This window comes from Anabrus simplex, chromosome 9, assembly GCF_040414725.1.
Source record: "Anabrus simplex isolate iqAnaSimp1 chromosome 9, ASM4041472v1, whole genome shotgun sequence".
Lineage (NCBI taxonomy): Eukaryota > Metazoa > Arthropoda > Insecta > Orthoptera > Tettigoniidae > Anabrus > Anabrus simplex.
Window position 1 is genome coordinate 105,604,322 of NC_090273.1, and position 24,152 is coordinate 105,628,473.

A 24,152-nucleotide genomic window follows, 5' to 3' on the forward strand; every position below is an offset into this window, starting at 1 on the left:
CTACGGGAGTCAAATCAAAAGACCTGCACCTGGCGAGCCGAACTTATCCTCGGACACTCCCACCACTAAAAGCCATACGCCATTCCATTCAGCTTAATTGGGTCTGCATTTTTGGCGTGACTGAGTAAGAAAACAACAGATACGATCTCATTTGAAGCTTATCTATATAAATAAAACTGTAGGGGGTCCGCTGTCTGTAATTTCTTTTGTTTTGCCAATTTTTCAGATATTTATCCGTTTTAGGTCAACTCAAGACCGAATTGGTGGTTTTTACGTTTCGTGTCTGTTTGTCTGTTTGTCTGTTCCACCATCACGTCGAAACGGCTTGATAGATCTCAACCAAACTTCATATTTAGAGTATACTCATCCCAGGGAAGGTTTCAATATGCATATCGTTTTAAAATATTTGAATACACGGGGGGGTTTATAGGAAAACCACAATGGTTTTTCCACCATCACGTCGAAACGGCTGGATAGATCTCAACCAAACTTCATATTTAGAGTATACTCATCCCGGGGAAGGTTTTAATATGGATATCATTTTAAAATCTTTGAATACACGGGGGGTTTATAGGAAAACCTCAATGGTTTTTCCACCATCACTTCGAAACGGCTGGATATATCTCAACCAAACTTCATATTTAGAGTATACTCATCCCGAGGAAGGTTTCGATATGCATATTATTTTAAAATCTTTGAACAGACGGGGGGTTTATAGGAAAACCAGAATGGTTTTCCTCCATTTTCTCTTATACTATTGATTTTCTGTAAACTTAATTTACCGTACGTGAAACGTCTCTTCAATATAAACAACTTTCGTTATGTTCATAGTTTACCTTACTCTTCACATGACGGAGAAATTTACAATTTTCCGCTGGTATCATGCTCTGCATTGAGTGACCGACAGACCGACAACGAACCTACAGGTTACCATGGCAACGTCTCTGACTGCATGCCAGCAGGGAAGTAACGTATTGCTATTTTCCTCATCATGCTTTTAAATTCGTGGTTGTTCCTTGGGTAGAAGGCAAGAGAGGCGTCAATCGGCCTATCTGGGGGATATTGGCGGAATATCGTTGGATGTTATAACCGCCCTCGAATAGATTAAGTAATAACACCATTAGTCATCTTCTTATTATTTGTTTACCTAAGAATCACTGGACCTAAATTTCTCCTCTGTTACCGCTTTATTATATCCATAACTCACACTAGCATAATTTATTGAGGGGCATTTGATTTTCCAATACATTCACTTGGCATTTAGATATTTGTCGTTATCCGGCTGTCCTCAGTTATAATCCATTTTCTATTACTTTCAACTTTCTTAACTGAATTGTTTTCTTCCTTAATTACGCAGTATGTACGCGAGTGCTACAAACTACTGGATGTATTTCCACCAAGATTCATATTTAGAATACACCTGTCCTTGATAGGTTTTAGGGCAAATATTGTTTCTAAATCCCTGAACTGACTGGGGGTTTATACGAAACCGAAACAGTGATTTTGCACTTCCACAAAATATACACAACCAAACTTAATAGAAATCTACCTACCTTGGTAGAAATTAATTTCTAAACCTTTTTTCTCATGTGCATCATTTCGATACGAGGATTAATAAGGGAGATATCATTAACGGAACGTTTTTCTGTGCAAGTCCCATCGGACTTAACTCACGAGCGGGTGAGTGTAAAGCGTATTCCTTACAACTTGAAAACTACTGAAGACATTCGAACCAAAATTTATATTTAGCATTCACCTGTCCAAAGGTAGGTTTTAAACGTAAATAACATTTCATGTTCCGGAATGGACTGGCGGTTTATAGGGAACCGAAATGGTGATTTTACTCTTCCACAATATATACAGAACAAGACCAACCTGACTGGAAATCGAACAAACGTGATGGAATTCCACCTCTAAACATTTTTTTTCATGTGCATTTTTTCGTCAGGAGGATGAGTAAGGGAGATATCATGAATGGTCACTTTTGCAGGTTAAGTCCAGCGGACATAGCCCAAAAGGTGTTTTACATGGAGCAGATTCCTTATCTATATAAATCAAATCGTAACGACTGTGTGCCTCTACACTGACTATTTTGGCGTAATTTTCGTACAGCTTTCCGTTTAATGGGTAATAATGACCATCTCCATAACTTTTGGTTTAGTTTCCTGAAAGTCCTAATTTTTACCCGCCTCGCCCAAAATTCAGATTGCGGCATAATCTGCCAGAAGAAAAAGAAGATAATTGAAATGTGACACAATTATACGTTTTAGGCTGTAACGAACGGAAAACATCCTAGATCATAAAATTTTTCACTTTTTATCCCCGAAGAATATCGAAATATGCAGGCAATTTTAATGATGGTGCAGACCTTCGGAAATTCCTATCACATGACGGATTGCACAATCTCCGTTCAATTTGGAATGATCTACAACCTTGGTCTTATGACTTTTTGCCTTATCTGTATCCCTTTTATGTTTGATTTTTCTCTATTAATCGATGTTAAGTCAATTTTGAATTTTCACATGCATAATTCATACTTTCAATTACTTATATGAAATACAGAATCATCAAACTCTTCACGAAAATTGGCCCACCCAGTAGCCATATGTGAGCCAAATGCTATGTATGTAGCTGTCACATAATTATCCGAAAAGTAATGTAATGTGAGATAATCTTACAAAACCTTTACCCTGTTCCACGTTTCTAACTCAATCTGACCCAAGAATAGATGACATATCATAGGACCAGCCATTTAGGCCACTAAATCCGGCGTGTCTTATGGTATAATCCTTTGTCGATATGACGTACGTTTAGTAGCAGTTAATCTGTAAATGAAGGTCTTCAATATTGTAAACACCCATATACTTTCGTATGTCGATATATATATATATTCACTGATGTCGATTTTTAGCGATCGAGAAAGGGTGGGTCTGCTATTGTAATCAGTACTCCCCACACCGACTTTGACTGGCAGTAGGAAAGGGTTCCTTCTCCAACTCCTGTGTAACTGTCATTAGTAAGGAAGGCCTGCAATTGTAATGAATAGTTCCCTTCTCGGTTTGACTTGCAGAAGGCAAGTAAGCATGCAGTTTTGTTTAAAAATCCCCTACCCGATTGTGTTTGGCAGTAGGCAATGGTGCCCGCCATTATAAAGAAATGTCCTCATCTAAAATGTGACTGGCATTAGGCATAGTGGCCTGCTATTTTGATGGAAACTCAACAACTTGATGTGACTTGCAGTAAGCTGGCTGGCAGTAGGAAAATGGGCCTGGCATTATAATAATAACTGCGCAACTCAATTTCGAGTGATAGGGTAATTGCCTGCCATGATAATGGAAACTCCTCAACTGTAATCTGTCTGGAAGTAGGAAAGGGGGGCTGCCATTTTAACGAAAACTCCCCAAATCGATTCTGTCCGCGTAGTATGCAATGGGGCCTGCAATTATAATGTAAACTTCCCAACTCGATTGTGAATGCCAGTAGGCATGTGAGCCTGCCGTTATATCACAAATCCGTAACAAACACTTTACATTGGAAACAACGTACGGGGACCTCCCCATGCTCTTTCTCGGATAACGCTAAGAGACATGCAATTTTAAAACAATCTTATTTACTGCATGTACACTATTTACTTCGATATTCGAATACAATGTAGAATACCGTAGCGAAGCACGGGTACATTCGCTAGTTCCCAATAATATATTTTCAGGTCAATGTTTTTTTTTTTTTTGTTTTTTTGTTTTTTGCTTTACGTCGCACCGACACAGATAGGTCTTATGGCGACTATGGGACAGGAAAGGGCTAGGAGTGGGAAGGAAGCGGCCGTGGCCTTAATTAAGGTACAGCCCCAGCATTTTCCTGGTGTGAAAATGGAAAACCACGGAAAACCATTTTCGGGGCTGCCGACAGTGGGATTCGAACCTACTATCTCCCGAATACTAGATACTGGCCGTACTTAAGCGACTGCAGCTATCGAGCTCGGTCAGGTCAATGTTTTGAAATGAAACAGTCATTTGAGAGTTTCTTTATTATTCAGTTATTCTAGATGTCGATTTGGTAGATAGACGGGCGTTATTTCATTTTTATATACATCGTCTAACATACATCAGGAATTTGATGCGAATAACCTACCAGTGAAGTTAAAAATAACTTTACCATCAGTGACTCAAAAGAGTGTCTCAGTAGATAGTAAGAAAAAAGGGGGCATGACCAAGTCCTCCGTAACTTCAAATAATCAGTGACAAATCACTTCTCACAGAATATTATAGAGTTAAGCATCACTGCAAATTGCTTCTTAATCCTTCGAAGATTTAACACAATAATTGTGGAAGTATGTCCCCTGACAGTTATAGCACAAAGACCGCTGTTAACTAAAGAAAGTTCTCCTATTTTAAGACTAGTTGCTACCATGTTGAAGTATGACTCCTAAATCAAACTGCGAACTCTGATGACAGGCTTACTTATAGAAAATTTATAGAGAACTACGAAAGAATGCCTTGTCTGACATACGCAAAGAATATGCTGATAAAGAACATCACTTTTGTAATATATAACAGTCGGAATGCAAAGAGCGAACAAGGATTGTCTTGACAACAGGAAGGAGACACTGTGAGACTGCCTCAAGATGGGTAGCGCCAAAGTTCAAGATCAAGGAGTTCCCAGTCGAGCAACCCAGTACATTGCTGCCTTCATAGGTAAGAACCAATACATGAAAATTATTTGATCTTGTTAGTTATTCACGAAGCCGGCCCCGAGGTGTAGTGGTAGCTCACCTGTCTCTTACCCGGAGGAACCGGGTTCAATTCCCGGCCAGGTCAGGGATTTTTACCTGGATCTGAGAGATGTTTCGAGGTCCACTCTGCCTACGTGATAAGTGATTACAATTGAGGAGCTATCTGATGGTCAGACAGCGGTCCCGGTCCAGAAAGCCAAGAATAACGGCCGAGATGATTCGTCGTGCTGACCATATGACACCTCGTAATCTGCAGGTCTTCGGGCTGAACAGCGGTCGCTTGGTAGGTCAGGGCCCTTCGGGGCTAATGCGACATATGTTTTTTTATAGTTATTCTCGAGGGGAAAGGAAACGGAAGTACCTGTTGTGACGTTAACTGGCGTATCAGAAATGGTTCGTAGATACTACTTCTTCTTCTTCCTGATATTTCTAATTTATTGGAGTGGGCATTCTACGTGGATTTCGTCCAGGTTTACGGCCAGATGCTCTTCATGACGCCCACCCTATGTGGAGAGAGGTACTTGTTATTGCGTGTTACTGTAATGCGTTGTGTGCAAATGAATAGAAATGTATTAAGACGAACGCAGACGCCCTATCCTCTAGTCAGAAGAATTAAGCACACACAATTAAACCGGGGCCCTCTGATCTTTTTTTTTTTTTTTTTTTTTTTTTTTTTTACAACTTGCTTTACGACGTACAGACACAGATAGGTATTATGGCGACGATGGGATTGTAATGGACTAGGAGTAGGAAGGAAGCGACCGTGGTCTTAATTAAGAAATTACGGAAAACTATCTTCAGCGGGAATAAAATTTTTAATATAAAGCATTATTTATTTTGAATTTCTCTTGATAATGTACAAAATCTCTACTATCAATCAATCAATACTGATCTGCATTTAGGGCAGTCGCCCAGGTGGCAGATTCCCTATCTGTTGTTTTCCTAGCTTTTTCAGAAATGATTTCAAAGAAATTGGAAATTTATTGAACATCTCCCTTGGTAAGTTATTCCAATCCCTAACTCCCCTTCCTATATATGAATATTTGCCCCAGTTTGTCCTCTTGAATTCCAACTTTATCTTCATATTGTGATCTTTCCTACTTTTAAAAACGCCATTCAAACTTATTCGTCTACTAATGTCATTTCACGCCATCTCTCCGCTGACAGCTCGGAACATACCACTTAGTCGAGCATCTCGTCTTCTTTCTCCCAATTCTTCCCAGCCCAAACTTTGCAACATTTTTGTAACGCTACTCTTTTGTCGGAAATCACCCAGAACAAATCGAGCTGCTTTTCTTTGGATTTTTTCCAGTTCTTGAATCAGATAATCCTGGTGAGGGTCCCATACACTGGAACCATACTCTAGTTGGGGTCTTACCAGAGACTTATATGCACTCTCCTTTACATCCTTACTACAACCCCTAAACACCCTCATAACCATGTGCAGAGATCGGTACCCTTTATTTACAATCCCATTTATGTGATTACCCCAGTGAAGATCTTTCCTTATATTAACACCTAGATACTTACAATGATCCCCAAAAGGAACTTTCACCCCATCAACGCAGTAATTAAAACTGAGAGGACATTTCCTATTTGTGAAACTCAGAACCTGACTTTTAGCCCCGTTTATCAACATACCATTGCCTGCTGTCCATCTCACAACATTTTCGAGGTCATGTTGCAGTTGCTCACAATCTTGTAACTTATTTATCACTCTATAGAGAATAACATCATCCGCAAAAAGCCTTACCTCCGATTCCACTCCTTTACTCATATCATTTATATATATAAGAAAACATAAAGGTCCGATTACACTGCCCTGAGGAACTCCCCTCTCAACTATTACAGGGTCAGACAAAGCTTCACCTACTCTAACTCTCTGAGATCTACACTGACTGACAGAGCAAATGCAACACCAAGAAAGAGTGGTCAGAACTTTATGCCAATTGCAGGGTAGACTGACGTCACTGAGATATGCTCATGATGTGAAATGCGCCGCTGTGCGATAAATGGGACACGGCGTTGGCGAATGGCCCACTTCGTACCGTGATTTCTCAGCCAACAGTCATTGTAGAACGTGTTGTCGTGTGCCACAGGACACGTGTATAGCTAAGAATGCCAGGCCGCCGTCAACGGAGGCATTTCCAGCAGACAGACGACTTTACGAGGGTATGGTGATCGGGCTGAGAAGGGCAGGTTGGTCGCTTCGTCAAATCGTAGCCGATACCCATAGGGATGTGTCCACGGTGCAGCGCCTGTGGCGAAGATGGTTGGCGCAGGGACATGTGGCACGTGCGAGGGGTCCAGGCGCAGCCTGAGTGACGTCAGCACGCGAGGATCGGCGCATCCGCCGCCAAGCGGTGGCAGCCCCGCACGCCACGTCAACCGCCATTTTTCAGCATGTGCAAGACACCCTGGCTGTTCCAATATCGACCAGAACAATTTCCCGTCGATTGGTTGAAGGAGGCCTGCACTCCCGGCGTCCGCTCAGAAGACTACCATTGACTCCACAGCATAGACGTGCACGCCTGGCATGGTGCCGGGCTAGAGCGACTTGGATGAGGGAATGGCGGAACGTCGTGTTCTCCGATGAGTCACGCTTCTGTTCTGTCAGTGATAGTCACCGCAGACGAGTGTGGCGTCGGCGTGGAGAAAGGTCAAATCCGGCAGTAACTGTGGAGCGCCCTACCGCTAGACAACGCGGCATCATGGTTTGGGGCGCTATTGCGTATGATTCCATGATTCCACGTCACCTCTAGTGCGTATTCAAGGCACGTTAAATGCCCACCGCTACGTGCAGCATGTGCTGCGGCCGGTGGCACTCCCGTACCTTCAGGGGCTGCCCATTGCTCTGTTTCAGCAGGATAATGCCCGCCCACTCACTGCTCGCATCTCCCAACAGGCTCTACGAGGTGTACAGATGCTTCCGTGGCCAGCGTACTCTCCGGATCTCTCACCAATCGAACACGTGTGGGATCTCATTGGACGCCGTTTGCAAACTCTGTCCCAGCCTCGTACGGACGACCAACTGTGGCAAATGGTTGACATGATCCACCCTATCAAATGCTTTAGACAGGTCAATCGCAATACAGTCCATTTGACCTCCAGAATCCAAGATATCTGCTATATCTTGCTGGAATCCTACAAGTTGAGCTTCAGTGGAATAACCTTTCCTAAAACCGAATTGCCTTCTATCGAACCAGTTATTAATTTCACAAACATGTCTAATATAATCAGAAAGAATGCCTTCCCAAAGCTTACATACAATGCATGTCAAACTTACTGGCCTGTAATTTTCAGCTTTATGTCTATCACCCTTTCCTTTATACGCAGGGGCTACTATAGCAACTCTCCATTCATCTGGTATAGCTCCTTCGACCAGACAATAATCAAATAAGTACTTCAGATATGGTACTATATCCCAACCCATTGTCTTTAGTATATCCCCAGAAATCTTATCAATTCCAGCCGCTTTTCTAGTTTTCAACTTTTGTATCTTATTGTAAATGTCACTGTTATCATATGTAAATTTTATTACTTCTTTGGCCTTAGTCTCCTCCTCTATCTCGACATTATCCTTGTAACCAACAATCTTTACATACTGCTGACTGAATACTTCTGCCTTTTGAAGATCCTCACATACACACTCCCCTTGTTCATTAATTATTCCTGGAATGTCCTTCTTGGAACCTGTTTCTGCCTTAAAATGCCTATACATACCCTTCCATTTTTCCCTAAAATTTGTATGACTGCCAATTATGCTTGCCATCATGTTATCCTTAGCTGCCTTCTTTGCTAGATTCAAGTTTCTAGTAAGTTCCTTCAATTTCTCCTTACTTCCACAGCCATTTCTAACTCTATTTCTTTCCAGTCTGCACCTCCTTCTTAGTCTCTTTATTTCTCTATTATAATAAGGTGGGTCTTTACCATTCCTTACCACCCTTAAAGGTACAAACCTGTTTTCGCATTCCTCGACAATTTCTTTAAACCCATCCCAGAGTCTGTTTACATTTTTATTTACCGTTTTCCACCGATCACAGTTACTTTTTAGAAACTGCCTCATGCCTGCTTTATCAGCCATATGGTACTGCCTAACAGTCCTACTTTTAAGACTTTCCTTTCTATCACATTTATTTTTAACTACCACAAAAACAGCTTCATGATCACTAATACCATCTATTACTTCGGTTTCCCTATAGAGCTCATCTGGTTTTATCAGCACGACATCCAGGATATTTTTCCCTCTGGTTGGTTCCATCACTTTCTGAATCAGCTGTCCTTCCCATTATTATCAATGAGTTCCTGACATTCCTTATTTTTACTAAAAATATTATGATTACTTCCATTTTATTTCCAGTAAGGCTAGAAAATGTGGCTTTTAAGCCGTGATGGTTGCTGTTTGGGATTTTCATCCTCGTAAGTGATACATTTTATCTGTTGCAGTGAATCTTATGGCCTTCGCCTGTGGTTTCTCTATGGGATGGCCCTCCACAGCGATACCGTACCTTGAAGGTCCAGATTCCCCAATACCCTTGACAGCCGAAGAATCATCTTGGGTCACATCTCTATTATGCCTGGCTGCTGCATTCACAACACCTTTCGCTGGGTTACTTCCAGATCGCATCGGTCGCAAGAAAACTGGCTACCTTATCGCAGCATTCTTGATAATCTGTTGGATTCTTATTATATTTGCTGAAAATGTTATAAGTCTTTATGCAGCAAGAATCCTTTCTGGAATCAGTTCTGTAGGAGTGTTTGTCTTTGCACCAATTTATGTAGTGGAAATTTCTATTGATCAAGTCAGAGGTGTTCTGGGAACTTTTGTAACCATACTCTGCAACTCTGGAATCGCTGTCGCGTACGTACTAGGATCAGTGTTAACTTACGAAGAGGTTTGCTACGTTAATGTTTCTTTACCAGTAATATTTATAGCATTATTCTTTTGGCTACCAGAAACACCAAAATACCTTGTATATTCCGGAAAAATAGAAGAAGCTAAGAAGAGTCTTCAGTGGTTTCGAGGGAATTCGTATGATATAACTGCAGAATTGAATGAAATCAAACTCTCATTTGCTACAAAAGATTCTCTTTCACCTACATTATCTTTCAAAGAGATGTTTACATCAAAGGTTACAATACGAGGATTATTTATAGTTCTTGTATTAGGTGCCAATCAGCAGCTCAGCGGTATATACCCAGTGTTAAGCTATACTGTAACAATATTTAGAGAATCAGGTAGCGATATTTCCCCCAATCTTTCAGCTATAATAGTTGGTTTCCTTCTTGTGTTTGGAAATATTATTGCTATATTTTTGGTAGAGCGTGCAGGACGTCGAATACTTCTCATAACTTCTAATTCTATCATGGCGATTTCCTTAATATCCATTGGAGCATTTTTCTATCTCAAACATATTGAAGCTGATGTAAGTAGTATAGGATGGCTGCCAGTTACAAGTTTATCAATATACGTTATAGCTCAATCGATAGGAGTGGGACCACTACTATACACAGTACTGACAGAAATAATATCTCCCAAAATGAGGTATATAGCGAACACTATGTGTATATCTTTGGTATGGTTCTTAGCTTTCCTGGGAGCGAAGTTCTTCATTAACATCGCAGATCTAATCGGTGTGTATAGTACTTACTGGATATTCTCAGTCTGCTGCTTTATTGCCATGTTAATCATAATATTTCAACTGCCAGAAACTAAAGGTAAATCATTAGATGAAATTGCAAAAGCACTAGAAGGTAAATGCAAAAAGCGACATAACACGTATGATTTGCCAAATATTTAAGTTATATTTCAACTGAAATATTGCATTCTAACCATGACATTAATATCAGATCCACAACAACTATGCATTACAGTAAACTCCCGGTTATTCTGGCTAATTATGGGGAGAACAGGCTGAAAAATGGGAAAATATGGGATAATTCAGTTCAGTTAAAATCCTTAGAATGACTTTATTCTGCCGGCCGCGTTGTCTAGGGGTAGCGAGGCCCCGGGTTCGATTCCCGATCAATCCAGAGAATTTTACCTGGATCTGCAGGATGGTTCGAGGTCCACTTAGTTTATGTGAGAACACTTGAGAAGGTATCTGACGGTGAGTTAGCGGTCCCGGTCTAGAAACCAAGAATAACGCCGAGATGATTCATCGCACTAACCCAAACATGAAGCAATTTGTATGGCTTCGGGCTGAGCAGCCGTCACTTGGTAGGAAAGGCCCATTTGGGCTGTAGACCCATGTGGGGGTGGGGTAACTGAACTTTCTCCGTATATTGTAGATGTCATGAAAACATCTGCCATACTTCTCTTTTTAGTTGGAACACTGTCGAAGAGCGACATGTAACTTTTATGTTTGTTTTTTTTAATTTTTTTAATTTTACGTTTTTAAGCCGCAACACTATCATTGTTCTGCATATAATCCTCCAGATTTTATTTTTATTACGGACAGTTGATACTGTCCTTTCTGCAATTTCTCCCTTTTTTATGGTACTATAATACTCTGTTGTCACGCGGGGCGAGATTTATTGCTGTCATAAAAGCTAAATATCTTCACAATTCAATCAAGGGAAAGCCTAATTCAAAAGCAGGAAAAATAATGCACACTACAGTACCCTATTTATTTATTTTTATGTTTGAAATTTATTTTTAGGATGCACGAAAATCGAGAGCTTACTGTACGCCACACAACTAGGCTATCTTTTAATTAGCAAGAAATAATTTCATTTGTGTGCGAGTCAGAAAATGAGGCTGTGAAGCGTGATCTAATAGTCGCACAGATCAGAAGTTTCCAAACCGCCAGCCCATGCAGTTTGGAGAGAATTTACCACGTAATTCGGAAACACTGCAATGTCTATTTTGTATTTAAGGCATTTTTAATGCAATTTTAAGATACAGTAGATCTCTCTCATTACCGTCTCCTTCGTCGCCATAAGACCTATCTGTGTCGGTGCGACGTAAAGCCCCTAGCAAAAAAAAAATTACCGTCTCCTAAAATAGGAGTATAAGATTTGTAATACACAGTGTTCCACTCACTCTCGCCCCCAGATTTTCGCTTATAAAAATCAAACTAATGGCCGTAATTTCATAAAATTTGCTTTGGACATACCTCAGTGTATGCGAAGTGTGGTGACCTCTAACAAGTGTTGAAAGCGGTCGCCATTAGCAAGAAGGCATACCTCCACAAATATCTTCCAAGTTACGGAAGGTAGGTGCCGTAGCCGCCAACATATCAGTAGCCACAGCGTCAATTTCCCGCCGAATATCGTCTTTCAATTCCATAAGAGTAGCGTAACTGACTTTTTGCGATACACTTCCTTTCCAACATGCCCTATAGGAAGAAATTCATCAGTTTGATTTTTATAAAAGAAAAGCAGGGGCTGAGGACAACTGGGACACCCTGTACAAAATAACGTTACCGTATGTTAGTAGGTCCTATGTTACAGGTAAAACGTATTATATCAGCCAGGATCTACAGTTAATTACGTAAAGTGAATACATTGGACTTGTTCAGGTAAACAATTTATTTCGATAGTGTATTTTCTCCAATGGACACGTTATTTTCACGTGTTGAATTTCGGAAGTTGATAACTAACGGTTGTCATATTTATTACCGTACGTTGACCAGGCCGACATCTCCCTTGGTAAATTATTCCAATCACTAATTCCTTTTCTTATAAACTAATATTTGCTCCAATTCGTCCTCTTGAATTATCTTCAGATCTCCCCATTGACAGCACTGCATTAAGAGTGCTTGAACTAAATTATATTGGCAATTAAAGAATTATTGTCCTAACAAGCAGGAATGCAACCAAGAGGAGCTGTGAAGCCACTTAAATTAGTAGTGTGGTAATCTAATAATCGTTTTCCAAACTATGAATAAACATTTATGAAGTGATTTCCTAGTTCCAGAAAAATCTACCTTCATATGAAGTAAAATTCAGGTCAGCATTTGCTGTGTGAGTGCAATACTTTAGAGTTATGCTTCTGAAAATTTACAGCTAGTACTGGTAGAGGATTCTATATATATTAAAAAAGGGATTTTTTAAAAAATATATATTTAGTTTTAATATTTGGTTATATTCATATCTAAAGTCCAATCAAAACTTTCTCAAAAAGTTACTAAATTTGCTTCCAAAATCACAAACAGTAGGCCTACTCATTTTCAAAACTCTTGTGGTTTTGAGATTATTATTTCAGTTGTACAACACAGAGACCTAAGTGGTAATAATATGTAAAAGGTTACATTTTCTTGAATTCATTTTTGAAATATTTCACATTCACAAATCTGAAATGGAAGAATAAACACTCTTCTCTGCAATGTAGAAGGTAAATAAAGCTGTTCATATTTGTATGCCATTATGTAGATCAGGTTCATAAATGAAATTAAGGAAATACTTTTTCAATGCTGTTATGGAAATTTGTAATTCCACTTTCAGTTTGTAGTCATATCAACCATGCGCCTTATTCCAAAACTGGACATTGGCAAACTAGTCGATGCCCCAAAACACAGCTACGTCAGGGGTCAATGATCAGGCATCTTGAGCCAGAATTTACTTGGTGTAGGGAAGTCGGTTCCTTTCCATTCCTTCACAGTACATGGGCTATCCATCCAAGTGGTGACCACCTAAAATGTTAACATTGGATATCTCTCAGCATGGGTGTAATTTGAGCAATTTGATTGGGGGAAGGCAGGGATTACCGGAGGTTCCATGGGCTCTCCCTTTTGAGAGCAATTTGAACCACAAAATTATTACTAATATTCTATATTAATCATTTTAATTTAATAACCAACTCTCTGTAAAGTAAAGCACAGAATTTAAAAGTAGACTTTATTCAAATGCGTTTGTTACTTGGCCTGTCATTATCCATAGAAGTAAAGAATATCAAGCAGACAACATGGACAAAAAATAAAACTTTTCTTTATTTTACAATATGCGAAGGTAAAACTGAACAATAACAGAAATTATTTCTATCAAAATTATATAGGTAGCCTATAAAATTTTGCAATAATTATTTTGTTTCATTGAGCTAAATGAAACAGAGTAACAAAAAACGTACTTCTAAATATGTATTTCTAAGTCTAATATTATGAAAATTTGGTTTCCTTCAAAATATTGGGGAGGCAACTGCCACCCTTGCCACCCTCAAATTACGCCTATAACTCTCAGGATCCAGTGTTTCAATACAGCTGTGCCATTAGACAGTTGTAATGTGAAACAATAATCCACTCATCACTTAAGAACCGAGACCTCGTATCTACAATTTTCCCCCAAAAAATTTTTGTTGTGGCAATACAAAACCTCTGGATCATTCTGTAAATACTATGTAACTATTTAAAATGAACCAATATAACCATTTTGTACTTTGTCTACAGATCCTTTTTAAGTTCAAAATGAAAACCTTAAAAGAAAAAATTAATTTTTTTATACATCAATATGATCATTATAAAAATTCATTTATAATTTGTATTGACAATTTTTTTTTTTTTCAAATCGTGAGTTTTCTTCACTCTTCAGTAAAATCAGTTTTTTGTTAAGTACGAGTGATGGTATTCTCCATTCTATAGCTATGACTGAAGCCTAGTTTTGCATATAATTTTCCCAGATAGCCAGCAGATAATGGAGTATCACATGGTCAGTATGCCGTCATCACAACATATCACTTAACTTTCACTGAGCTCGATAGCTGCAGTCGCTTAAGTGCGGCCAGTATCCAGTATTTGGGAGATAGTGGGTTCGAACCCCACTGTCGGCAGCCCTGAAGATGGTTTTCCGTGGTTTCCCATTTCACACCAGGCAAATGCTGGGGCTGTACCTTAATTAAGGCCATGGCCGCTTCCTTCCCATTTCTAGCCCTTTCCTGTCCCATCATCGCCATAAGACCTATCTGTGTCGGTGCGACGTAAAGCCAATAGCTACACATCCGATAGCAATCATAATCTCGAATATCCTCAAATATAACTATGTCCAAATATCAGACAACATAACCCTATCCAAAAACGTAACCCAAACAAACGGAGTCCTACAAGGTGACCCAATCAGCCCAATTTTATTCAACATCATGACAGCAGACATCACAGAAATAATCACAGATACCTCAGCATTGCTTATACTTTACGCAGATGATATGGCAATAGGCTCAGAAAACATAGAAGAGCTCCGAGAGGTCCTCAATAGGCTCACATCATGGGCAGAAAGAAACGGTTTGCAAATAAACCACAACAAAACTAAACAAATGACCTTTAGGAAAGGAGGAAAACATGCACCTAAAAATACAATAACCATGCACAACAAACCTCTGGAAGTAGTGCCGAAATTCAAGTACCTTGGAGTCACCCTCCAAACTACTCTAACATCCTACAATATCCACGTCAAAGAAAGAGCAGCCGCAGCAATAAAAGCCATCTACAACATTCAACAACCTCAACAAATATCATTGGGTACAGCAATGCTACTGTTCAGGACAGCCATATCACCAATAGCAACCTATGGGATTAGCATCACCTGGGAAAAACTCACACTCAGCGACCTGATGACAATAGAAAAAGTCAAGGCCCGATATCTCAAGAGAATACTAGGCATTGGGAAGTCAGCCCCTTCAAGGTTAACGTATGTTCTAACCAAGGAGGACTATTTCATTGACGATATCAAAACACAGTTTTTGTCTATCAAACACCAAGCCCTACGAGAATGCGCGCCAAAATTTAAACGAGAAAAGGAATGCTATTTGGTCCGACTTCTATTCCACGGACGCTATAATGACGGAAGAATGGAAGCAAGCAAATTACGAGCTACGGCACGTAATTACACGTTACGCCACTTATGGATTTCACCACAGATTCTGCCAAACCAAAAACTTCCACCAGCCGAACGAAGACTGTATATGTAACCTGTGCAACGATCATTGTGAAAGATACCATGCACAAAACTGCAAAATGAGGACAACCTCAATAATAAGAATGGCATTAGCATAGTTGACCATCTGTACAAAAACTGTTTTTGCACATTGTGCGCTTTTCATTTAATAATAACAATAGCAAAAAAAAATAATAATAATAACTTTCATGACCACATTCCTTGCCTCAAACATCAGTCAGCTCCTTGGTTGATTTTATGAAGCTGAATGATTGCACTTCAAGCCATTAGGATTAAAATCCTTAAACACGCCTGGAACTGAACCTGATGCCTCAACGTAAGAGGCAGGCATGCTACGCTTACACCACAGGCCAGGCTGCTTCTTTTGAGTTAATAATAATAATAATAATAATAATAATAATAATAATAATAATAATAATAATAATAATAATAATAATAATAATAATGCAGCTGAGACAATAGCCAGTAAGAGACTTGCAGACTTGGTAAAAAAAAAAAGAAAGGAAGTCCCTTAGAAAGATCCTTGGACCCAGAAACCAAAAGATGAATTTACTTTCTGCATAAGAACAAACCAAGAACTATCCCAGAAATTTGAAAATATCACGACCACAATCAAGAAAAGGAGACTGACTTTCTATGGGCATATTAACAGGATGGAACCAGAAAGACTCACCAACAGGATTTTCACTTTCCAGGAGAACAGGAAAATGCAAGTCCCATGGATGACAGAAGTCCATCAGGATCTACAAAAGTGTGGAATCGGAGAAACAAAATATTCTCAGAAGAACGAACATGAGTAAACCAACAAATGAAGGAGTACTGGGAAAAGAAGAAAGAGATAGAGAACTTGGGAAAATGATGGAAGTTACATAACCATGGTGGTGGTGGTGGTGGTGGTGATTATTTTTTTAAGAGGAAGTACAACTAGGCAACCTTCCTCTATATAACACTAATCAGAGAGAAAAAATGGAAGGGGCCCAACACTTCGAAAAATGAAGGAATTCACCAAAGGAAGACAAGGGCCACGAAGGGCGTAAAAATCAAAAACTCCCTAGGCCTCGGGAACCTAATACCGTCGGGGTCGGAAAAGAACAAGAGTTGACCAGGGGAGATCGGATAGGATAGATGAAGGTGAGGAGCCTGGCACAAGTAAGTGGAAGCAATGCCAGGACTCAGCTAAGGGCCCCATGATCGCCAACCCACACTCCGAAGTTCAGTGCCCCTGAGGCCCCTTTTAGTTGCCTCTTATGACATGCAGTGGATACCGTGGGTGTCACTCTACCACCCCCACCCACAGGAGGGTTACATAATCACAACCAACAAGTGGTTTAAATGAAACCAATAATAATATCGGTTTTAAGTCCCAATTTCTGGAGACTCTATATATCTGAATAAATTTACTGACAGAAGACTGGAGTATAGGCACCTTCAAATACCACCGGACTAAGCAGAGATCGAACCCACCAACTTGGGCTCCAAAGGGTAGTGCTTCATCATCTCAGCAACTCAGTTGGCATCAAAAAGCATGCATTAATGTTGAAGCCCACCCTCCTGAAGAAGCTCAAACAGAAATGAGCAGATTAGGGGCTGAGAACAAATTAATGTAAAAGAACAGGTATTAATGAGGACAGAGCCAATCTATGTGAAGACAGTAGTGTAACGAAGATGAGAAGATTGTTCTCATCTCTTATTTCAGTCGCTCCATCTTCCCACATTATTAACCAGTAAATGTGTATATCCTACTGTGTGTTCCTATTTATGTCCCTATCGACCCTCCACTGCACTCAGTTGTGCTGAAAACAGTGAAACGGAGGCTTTGAAAGAAGAGTAAAAGGGTAGTGTGCATTTCCTGGCAGCAGGAGTGCAGGGGATGGAAATTCATCGAAGAATGGCACAAGTGTATGGAGAACACTCCATGTCCATTGCAAGGGTCAAGGCATGGCACAAGCAATTCAGGGAAGGACGAATGTTGTTGGTCGATAATGCATGGTCTTGAACGTCACACCGCATTATCGATGCCATTGTCTAGCAGGTGGATACCCTCATTATGCAAGACCAGGAGTTACGGTAACAGCCATTGCCACAGAGGTCAGAGTGAGCGTCAGAAGTGTTCACACCATCATTAAGGACAGACTGAAATTTTGCAAAATGTGTGCCTCACAGTCTTCAAAGAGCACAGGAAGCATATCAATTGGGACTCTCTCTTGAACATCCGCTGCGCTACGTCAAGAAGGGAATGAGTTCCTGTCAAGAGTGGTCGCTGGAAAAGAGACACGGTGTCGTCACTTCGAACCCGAGTCAAAATGACCAAGTCTCCAGTGGAATTGTGCAGGGTCGCTGCCACCCAAAAAATCCAAGGTTGTCCACACAAGTGCCGGATAGGTTATGCTCAGGTTTTTCTTTGACCGAAAGGGCCCCCTTCTTAGGGACTTTCTGCAGCATGGAAGAACAGTGAATGCATAAGGATACTCACAAACCTTGACCGCCATTCGCAAAGAGATCAAATTGAAACGACAAGGACAACTCACCTGCAGGATCATTTTGCTCCATGACAATGCAAGGCCCCCATACAGTAAATGCAGTCAAGGAGCTCTTTCAGACATTCAAATGGGAGATCTTCAGTGACCCTCCATACAGTTCGGACCTGTCTCTCTGCGATTACGCCATTTTTAGTGAGCTAAAGAAGGCTCTGAGGCAAACTATTCATCTCAAATGACGTCAAGCAGTACGTTTGGAACTGGTTCACAACGCAGCCCCAGGAATTTTAAGAGACAGCCAATCACCGCCTTGTGCCACAGTGGGCCAAGTGCCTCAACAATGGTGAGCAATACTTTTGAAATAACACTACAGGTTCTCATTTTATAGCCTCTGGCTCATTTCTTTTTTGAATGGCCTTCATATATTGACCCACTGGGCTGTTTGTTGAATGTTTGTAATATTTCTCTGCCTGTATTCATATTTATCTCTTCCTTTTTCCTGTATTTATCTGGCTTTCTTATCATCCTACACTTCCTACATCAAGATCTTGTCAAGATTGCCCCTCAACGAGAGATTCATGTCTGCCTTTCTGACGAAGCTAGGAAGTAGAAACGAGCTCAGCAAGGGCTGGCAAGAAATGGATGTAGAAGAATGGGGACTGATGGGAAGAGAACCATTCTAAAGGAAGATAAGGATATTGTCCTTGCCCTTTCATGTTTTCCTGTTTGTCCTTGTCTCTTTGTTGCTCTCTCTTCCCACAGTGACATGCCATTGTGTTTATCCTCTTCAGTACTGCTTTGAGTTTGTTAATCATAAAAAACCCAATTTTTCCAGTCCAAGGGACTTCACATCTTTCCAGACAGTTGTCAGCCAGCTGGCTAGAGATCTACTCCCATCCTCTTTTGCGAGTGGGAATGGAGACACCTTTTTATTACCTAATCTTTAGATCAGCATGTTTATGACCATATCACCTTACATGCATCTCTGTTAGCTTTTCAGCGATGAATGCAACATTGAAACTTCTCAACTAACTTATTTCTTCCTTGGTCTCTCATACTGTTTCCCCATGACCAATGCAGCATACACATTTCTACAGTGTCAACTTTTGGGGCGTATTTTTCTCAACCACTCAGCATTCACTGCCATAGATCATGCCTAGTCAAACAGCATTTTGCAAATTTTACTCTTGGTTCTTATGGACAATCTTCCATCACATAGCATTCCTTTAACCCGATGAGTGCTATGCCCGCCTACATACGGGCTGATGCGGCTGGTCCAGCACTGCTACTCCTGTCTATAGACGATACACAAGAACATTATTTTTGTTTAGTTTCCCGGTTCACTCTGGAGTGAAAGTAAAAACAATAAATTTATTATTTCACCTATTCAATACTCAACTAGGATTTCATCCTTATTTTAATGCTAAATTATTAAAACATGGTACATGTTTCACTCATTTTCCGAGCATCTTCAGCCACTTTAGAATCTTAAGGCTAATTAGGAATATTGACCTAGAACTTATATGATTGATTTGTCATTAGCAAGCTCAAAATTAATGCTATTTTTAAGAAAACATGGTTAAATACAATTTTCTTGTATATTGTGTCAAATGGTTATGATGTAAGTTTAACAGGTATTCACATTCAATTAAAACTATTGCATTTTTCTTTTATATAAGTCAAAATGGCTGGTCTAAGTATAACAGTTATTCACATTCAAATTGAAACTCTTATAGTCATAAAAGTTTGTTGTTTACTTAAAATGTTTTACTAAAATCTTGAAGAATCATTGTTACTTCTCATAAACTCAAAAAATGACTATATTGCACTCTCAAAAACGCTTTATGAGATCAAGCTGAAGAATTATTGTGTTTGTCACCTTGCTATCTGCAGCTCATGTTTGCAGACAGCTAGACGGCAAACACAGTAATTCTTTAGCCTGATCTCATAAAACGTTTTTGAGAGTGTAATATAGTCATTTTTCGAGTTTATAAGAAGTGACAATGATTCTTCAAGATTTTACTTAAAACATTTTAAGTAAACAACAACTTTTATGACTATAACAGTTTCAATTTGAATGTGAATAACCGTTATATTTAGACCAGCCATTTTGATGTTATATAAAAGAAAACTGTAATAGTTTTAATTGAATGTGAATAACTGTTAAACTTACATCATAACCATTTGACACAATATACAAGAAAATTGTATTTAACCATGTTTTCTTAAAAATAGCATTAATTTTGAGCTTGCTAAAGACAAATCAATCATATAAGTTCCAGGTCAATATTCCTAATTAGCCTTAAGATTCTAAAGTGGCTGGAGATGCTCAGAAAATGAGCAAAACATGTACCATGTTTTAATAATTTAGCAATAAAATAAGGATGAAATCCTAATTTTGTAGCTAGTTGAGTATTGAATAGGTGGAATAAGAAATTTGTTTTTACTTTAATTTGATCTTCAATATGGATTTTAAAATGAGAATAGTCAGTTTTCACTCTGGAGTGCTGATACAATCTGTGGCATCTTTTTTCATCTGTTGGGCATTATGTAGAACTAATTGATCGCAGCTTATAGCTTCAGGAAGTAACTTGCAGAGCTTTTTGTAGACGTGTGGAGCTCATCTGTGATGTAAACAAGCATGGTGAAACAGCAAGCTAGTTGCTCTCGCAACGATGTTCTTTCGGATCAAAGAATCTTTCAGTCATTAACCACAGTGGAAAGTGATGATAAAGATGATGATTTTAATGAATTGATAAGAGATTTTGTAAGTGAGATTGATACAGAGTAATGAAAATATTGTAAGTGAGAAAGAAACAGAGCCGCCTCCTAAATGAACGAAGAAAAACACGGCGAGTTCAAAAGCTATTTCATCACTATTTTCGTGGAGGACAGATGACTTTTCACCACCAGACTTTCAATTAACTGTGACAGACTCTGGGAGCCACGTAATTTTTAATGACAACCCCAAAATCATTGATTTCTTAAAACTTTTGAACCAGTGGAGTTGGTGCAGCTGGTTGTTGATGAAACAAATCGATATCACAAACAACTATTGGAAAACATTGAGCTCTCACCACATTCCAGATTTAAAAAGTATTTCAAAATATCAACTTATGTACTTGTAAGGAGTTACAATGTATTAGTTCCCTACAGATTTTAAGAAATATTTTTATTTTGGGCTCTTTACTTTATATAAAGATGATATGCGTGTGGGCACAAAAAGTGTAATTTTGTTTTCTCTCAAAATAATATTGAGCATACGTGCAGGATTTTCCATTTGACTCAGGTTTATAAAGAACCAACATTTATACACATTTTAAGCTAATCACCCCACTCGTAAGTTAAAAATTGAGGCTTCTACAAATTTTTTTATATACGAATTAAAAAACTCAGCACTGAGGTACCAAACAGTCTACTCGTAACTCAGCACTTAAAAGGTTAAGACTGCTCCACTTAGTACAAGCAGAACTTATTCTGTGCATTAACACTAGGCATCTATTAAGTGCTGTATTTTTAAAAAAATATACCTTTCTACAAGCATTACAGACATGACAAGGAATGGATAGGTCTCAAGCATTAATATTTTTTTACATAGAGATGTTCAATAGCTTCCAATCAACATCGCATAATAAAACAAAATAGAAGTAAATGCTGTTTTCCACCTAATTGACAATTTCTGTCCATTGAATGATAATGCAATCACTCATTTAGTTCCTTTAGTATACATAATCCTTTATTAAGAATATACTGTTTTTACATGTATCTGAGACAAAAAATTTATACAAAGGTCACCAAGATACATTTATAACATACATAACAAGAGATTCAAAAATCACCTAATCACTCAAAAAATAAATATACACAGAAATGACAAACCGATATAAGCCATTTCACAAAATGTAGAGTTATATCACTGATTACAATACTTGATGGTATCAGAATTATCATTAGTAAAGTAATAACAAATCTACCGTATTTGCTCGCATATAACACCTTTTAACAAAAAATAAGTGTGAACATTTTCGGTGCATGATATATGCAGAGATTTGTGTGCAAAAGATCGTATTCCCAAAAAGCGTAAAATTTTCTTTAGGCTATTGAAACAAGACAACTGGCACTGCCTTCAGTCTCCGAGCTATTCTCGTGTGCATCATTCTGGTCACCATCCCACACTGCATCATCCTGACTTCCGTCCAACGATTTGTGATGCCCATCTTCAAGAAACAATAACGTCTGTCGACACCATAACCCCTGTTACAAGTAACTAATCTCATTTTTTTCTGTATTGAAGATACAATAAGTAAAATTCTTTCTTGAATTAAATTATTGTGTCCACCTATTCAATACAATTATATTTTGTAGTGATTAAAATCTACATGTATTATAAACACTAGTTAGGGACATGTTTCGTCCTAGTTTTGGGCATCTTCAGCCTAATACTAATGGTAAGGTCAAGTATAAAAACTATTAACATTGGAACTTAACCGGCTGAAGAAGTTTAGTATTAAGTTCCAATGTTCATAGTTTTTATACTTCACCTTACGATTAGTATTAGGCTGAAGATGCCCAAAACTAGGGTGAAACATGTCCCTAACCAGTGTTCATAATATATGTAGATTTTAATCACTACAAAATATAATTATATTAAATAGGTGGACACAGTAATTTTATTCAAGAAAGAATTTTACCATAACCCATGCCCGCATAACTCAGTCACACAAGAGTTCAACTGATAGCCTCTTTATTTTGCCTGCTGGCGTCAGCTCATGCTCCCCTCCTCCCATCCATTCGATGTACAATTTATGTATGTTGTCCTTCAAGAGCTTGTTGATGGAAATATCTAAGGGCTGTAGACAATGTGCGAGTCCACCAAGAATTACAACAAGATCAATTTTCATTTCCTGAAGACATTTCTCTGTGCCTTCCACCAAGTGTCCACGGAAACTGTCCCATACTAGCATTGCTGGACATCGAAAGAGTGCCCCTGGCTGTGCTCCCCACACCGTACAGACCCAGTCCTAGGCAAGAGCGTATCCATCCATCCTTTCTCCTGAATTCGTGCGTGAATCCCTTTGGGAAACCTCGCTTTAGGCATGTTTTTTTTTTTTATATAATGTACGGTGGCAATTTTCTTCCATCTGCGGTTATTGCTAGCATGACAGTGCATCCATTTTTCACACCCAGTTGTACATACAAGCATTCTAGATACTCCCTTCTTTTTGATGGTGGTGTTGCATGACGTGTCGAAGTTTATCGGAATTTGATCTGCATTGCCAATTTGAGATAAGAAGTAACTGTTTTTCTTCCGCATTGCTATCACATGATATGGATGTTGATTCCCATAGGGAACCTGAAATATTTGTTTTAAATGAGTAAATTTATAATACCAATACAGTTGGCCCATTATTGGACATTATAAATTTTCCAGCTAACTCATTCTTGGATGGCAGCGTTTTACCCCAGTGTGCTAAGTTGGGCTCATCAGTTGGTAAATAGCACACCTATCACGACGCATGGCTAGTGTATACCATGGACGCCACTGCGTAGGCTATTTGGAGCCACCGGCTGTCTGTGCCAAGGCACTACGAGAGACTTTGTCTCATTTTCATCCGCATTGCTATCACATGATATGGAGGTTGATTCACATAGGGAACCTGAAATATTTGTTCCGAATTAATAAATTTATAATACCAATGTACTTGGTCCGTAAATAGCACACTTATTTGAAAAGGAGACAAAGTCTCTCATAGTGCATTGGCACTGCCGGTGGCTCCAAGTAGACTAAGCAGTAGCCTCCACGGTATGCACTAGCCATGTGTCTTGGTAGGTGTGCTATTTACCAACTGATGAGTCCAACTTAGCACACTGGGGCAAAATGCTCGCAACCATGAATGAATTAGCTGGAAAATTTATAATGTCCAATAACGGACCAAGTATATTGGTACTGCTATCACATGGCGATGAAAATCTACGAATTGTCACTGAAATCACTTGGTATTCTCTGGCAGAGAGATGTTCGCCTTCGGAGGCACAATCCCTTTCATGTCGTGAAT

The 24,152-nt window shown here is 39.2% G+C and overlaps 1 protein-coding gene across 1 annotated transcript; it reads left to right on the plus strand.

Moving 5' to 3' along the window:
* Positions 1-4,593: 4,593 nt before the first annotated feature.
* On the plus strand, positions 4,594-15,344 carry LOC136880995 (facilitated trehalose transporter Tret1). The gene is made up of 2 exons (XM_067153570.2): positions 4,594-4,694; positions 9,179-15,344. Exons 1-2 carry the CDS (start codon positions 4,625-4,627, stop codon positions 10,531-10,533), a joined length of 1,425 nt encoding a protein of 474 aa, XP_067009671.1. The 5' UTR covers positions 4,594-4,624; the 3' UTR covers positions 10,534-15,344.
* Positions 15,345-24,152: the final 8,808 nt, after the last annotated feature.

Coding starts and splice junctions, on each gene's coding strand:
- LOC136880995 (XM_067153570.2), top strand. CDS start 4,625: ATGGGTAGCGCCAAAGTTCAAGATCAAGGAGTTCCCAGTCGAGCAACC. Junction 4,695..9,178: donor GTACATTGCTGCCTTCATAG/GTAAGAACCAAT, acceptor TATCTGTTGCAG/TGAATCTTATGGCCTTCGCC.